The following is a 1,594-nucleotide window of genomic DNA, read 5'->3' as shown; positions in this document are numbered from 1 at the left end:
GTCCAGGTAGTCGTTGAATGTGCCGTCACCAAAGCGGAACGCGCTGAGGCTGTTCACCTGTGGCAGAAAAGAAAATAAGAAAAGCGTGCGGTTAGTTTTGCGCATTTAGCGTTCGAATTTAGTGATTTTAGATTTGCTGCCACGATCGCAAACTCACATGCGCCCTGCAGAACTTTTTTGTAACATTGTGTCAAGTTGAGTACTGAATGCGTGGTTTAAGAAAAGTTGGAAGGATTGCGTTCGCTTGTACAAGAGAGTCTTGCGTGTATAGCTAGCAACCACATGAAGCCAGCAGACAATGAAGCCGGGAGAAGTACAGGAAAGAATCAGCGTAATTTGTCCACCAAATTCTCAAAATAATTGTTCATGATGGTAAATTTCAGGCAAACTTCAGGTTCGTAGCAAAGCAAAGTGAAAATTAAACAGGAAGAAACGACAGCTAGAGCCCTTCGTGGGAGCAGCGCCAATTTACAAACCCTTCGCATAAGGCATATGCTTTTCAACAAACTTAGCTATGGCGACAGCAGTTCTCTCATGTGCTGTGGTATTTCTGTCTATACACACATTTATAAACAACTCATTTTTGCAACTATTAGCCAGCGCTTCTCGAAGCCATGGCGGCAGATGGAAAACATAATTTAAAGTGCAGGCGTCATGCCCAGCGCGATCTTAAGCGTATAGGCCCGACTAGCCAATAAACCCTCTTATGCTTTCTCACGGTACCAGTGTATTGCAGTACGTACACACGTAGTATATATATCGCGCTATGCTAAAACTGGAACGGTAATACCAGAACTTTATAACACAAGAAAAGTGAGCATGAGATCAATGCGGCTATCGCAAAGTCATTACGAAAATATGCATACATGATGGTATAGTGACACGCAGACGTCCCATGGGTTGCGAGCTACGTAGATGTACTTGGCCTCCGGGTTTAGCTTGTCCTTGCTCAATGGCAGGTGAGTACACAGAGTGCGCATCGGGGTGCTCTGCTTGCAGTCGGGGGCACCCACTAAGTATTCGATGAACTTGGCGCCTTCCACGAACTGCTCGTACGTGTCGACTGGTTCGCCCTCCTTGAGGATCAGCTGCGTAATGTACTGGACCCAGTGTGTGCCGCTTCTCGGGTACGAAACCTGCAGCAGGTCATCCTTGCGGGCAACGAAGTCGAGACCTTGCCTGAGGGACTCCGGTGTGACGAATGGACACCTCCGTAAACCGTCGATGATCTGGTAGTATGGCTTTGCCCGAAGTGGCTCCATCTCGATTGATCTTCGTTAGGTCGAGTCACTATCTGGGCTGTCAACAAAGCGAAAGTGTAGTATTTATAAACATTTGGGCATTTCTGCCAAATTACGCGTTGTAAGCGTTTGTTATGGCCTGTTATGCAACACCGCGTTGTAGGGATTCTTATGAAAAAAAAACCAATAATTTGAGCTAGACTAGTAGATCACACTCAAAGAATACGAAATGAGTCAGCATCACCTCAATTTGAAGCTTGGTAAAGCGAAAAAAAAGCAAATGCTGAACACTGCTGGCTACGCCATATTGAAGTTGTTGCAGCAGATCCCTGTGACGTAATATGCTCTTTCTT

At 45.8% G+C, this 1,594-nt stretch overlaps 1 protein-coding gene across 1 annotated transcript; it reads right to left on the bottom strand.

Moving 5' to 3' along the window:
* Positions 1-848: 848 nt before the first annotated feature.
* On the bottom strand, positions 849-1,262 carry LOC119444514 (sulfotransferase 2B1). The gene has a single exon (XM_037708900.1). The coding sequence runs from the start codon at positions 1,260-1,262 to the stop codon at positions 849-851; it is 414 nt and encodes a 137-aa protein (XP_037564828.1).
* Between the last annotated feature and the right edge of the window lie 332 nt (positions 1,263-1,594).

Source organism: Dermacentor silvarum, chromosome 3 (genome assembly GCF_013339745.2).
Source record: "Dermacentor silvarum isolate Dsil-2018 chromosome 3, BIME_Dsil_1.4, whole genome shotgun sequence".
Taxonomy (NCBI): Eukaryota; Metazoa; Arthropoda; class Arachnida; order Ixodida; family Ixodidae; genus Dermacentor; species Dermacentor silvarum.
Note: the sequence above shows the minus strand (reverse complement) of the source record. Positions and strands in the feature narration are given on the sequence as shown.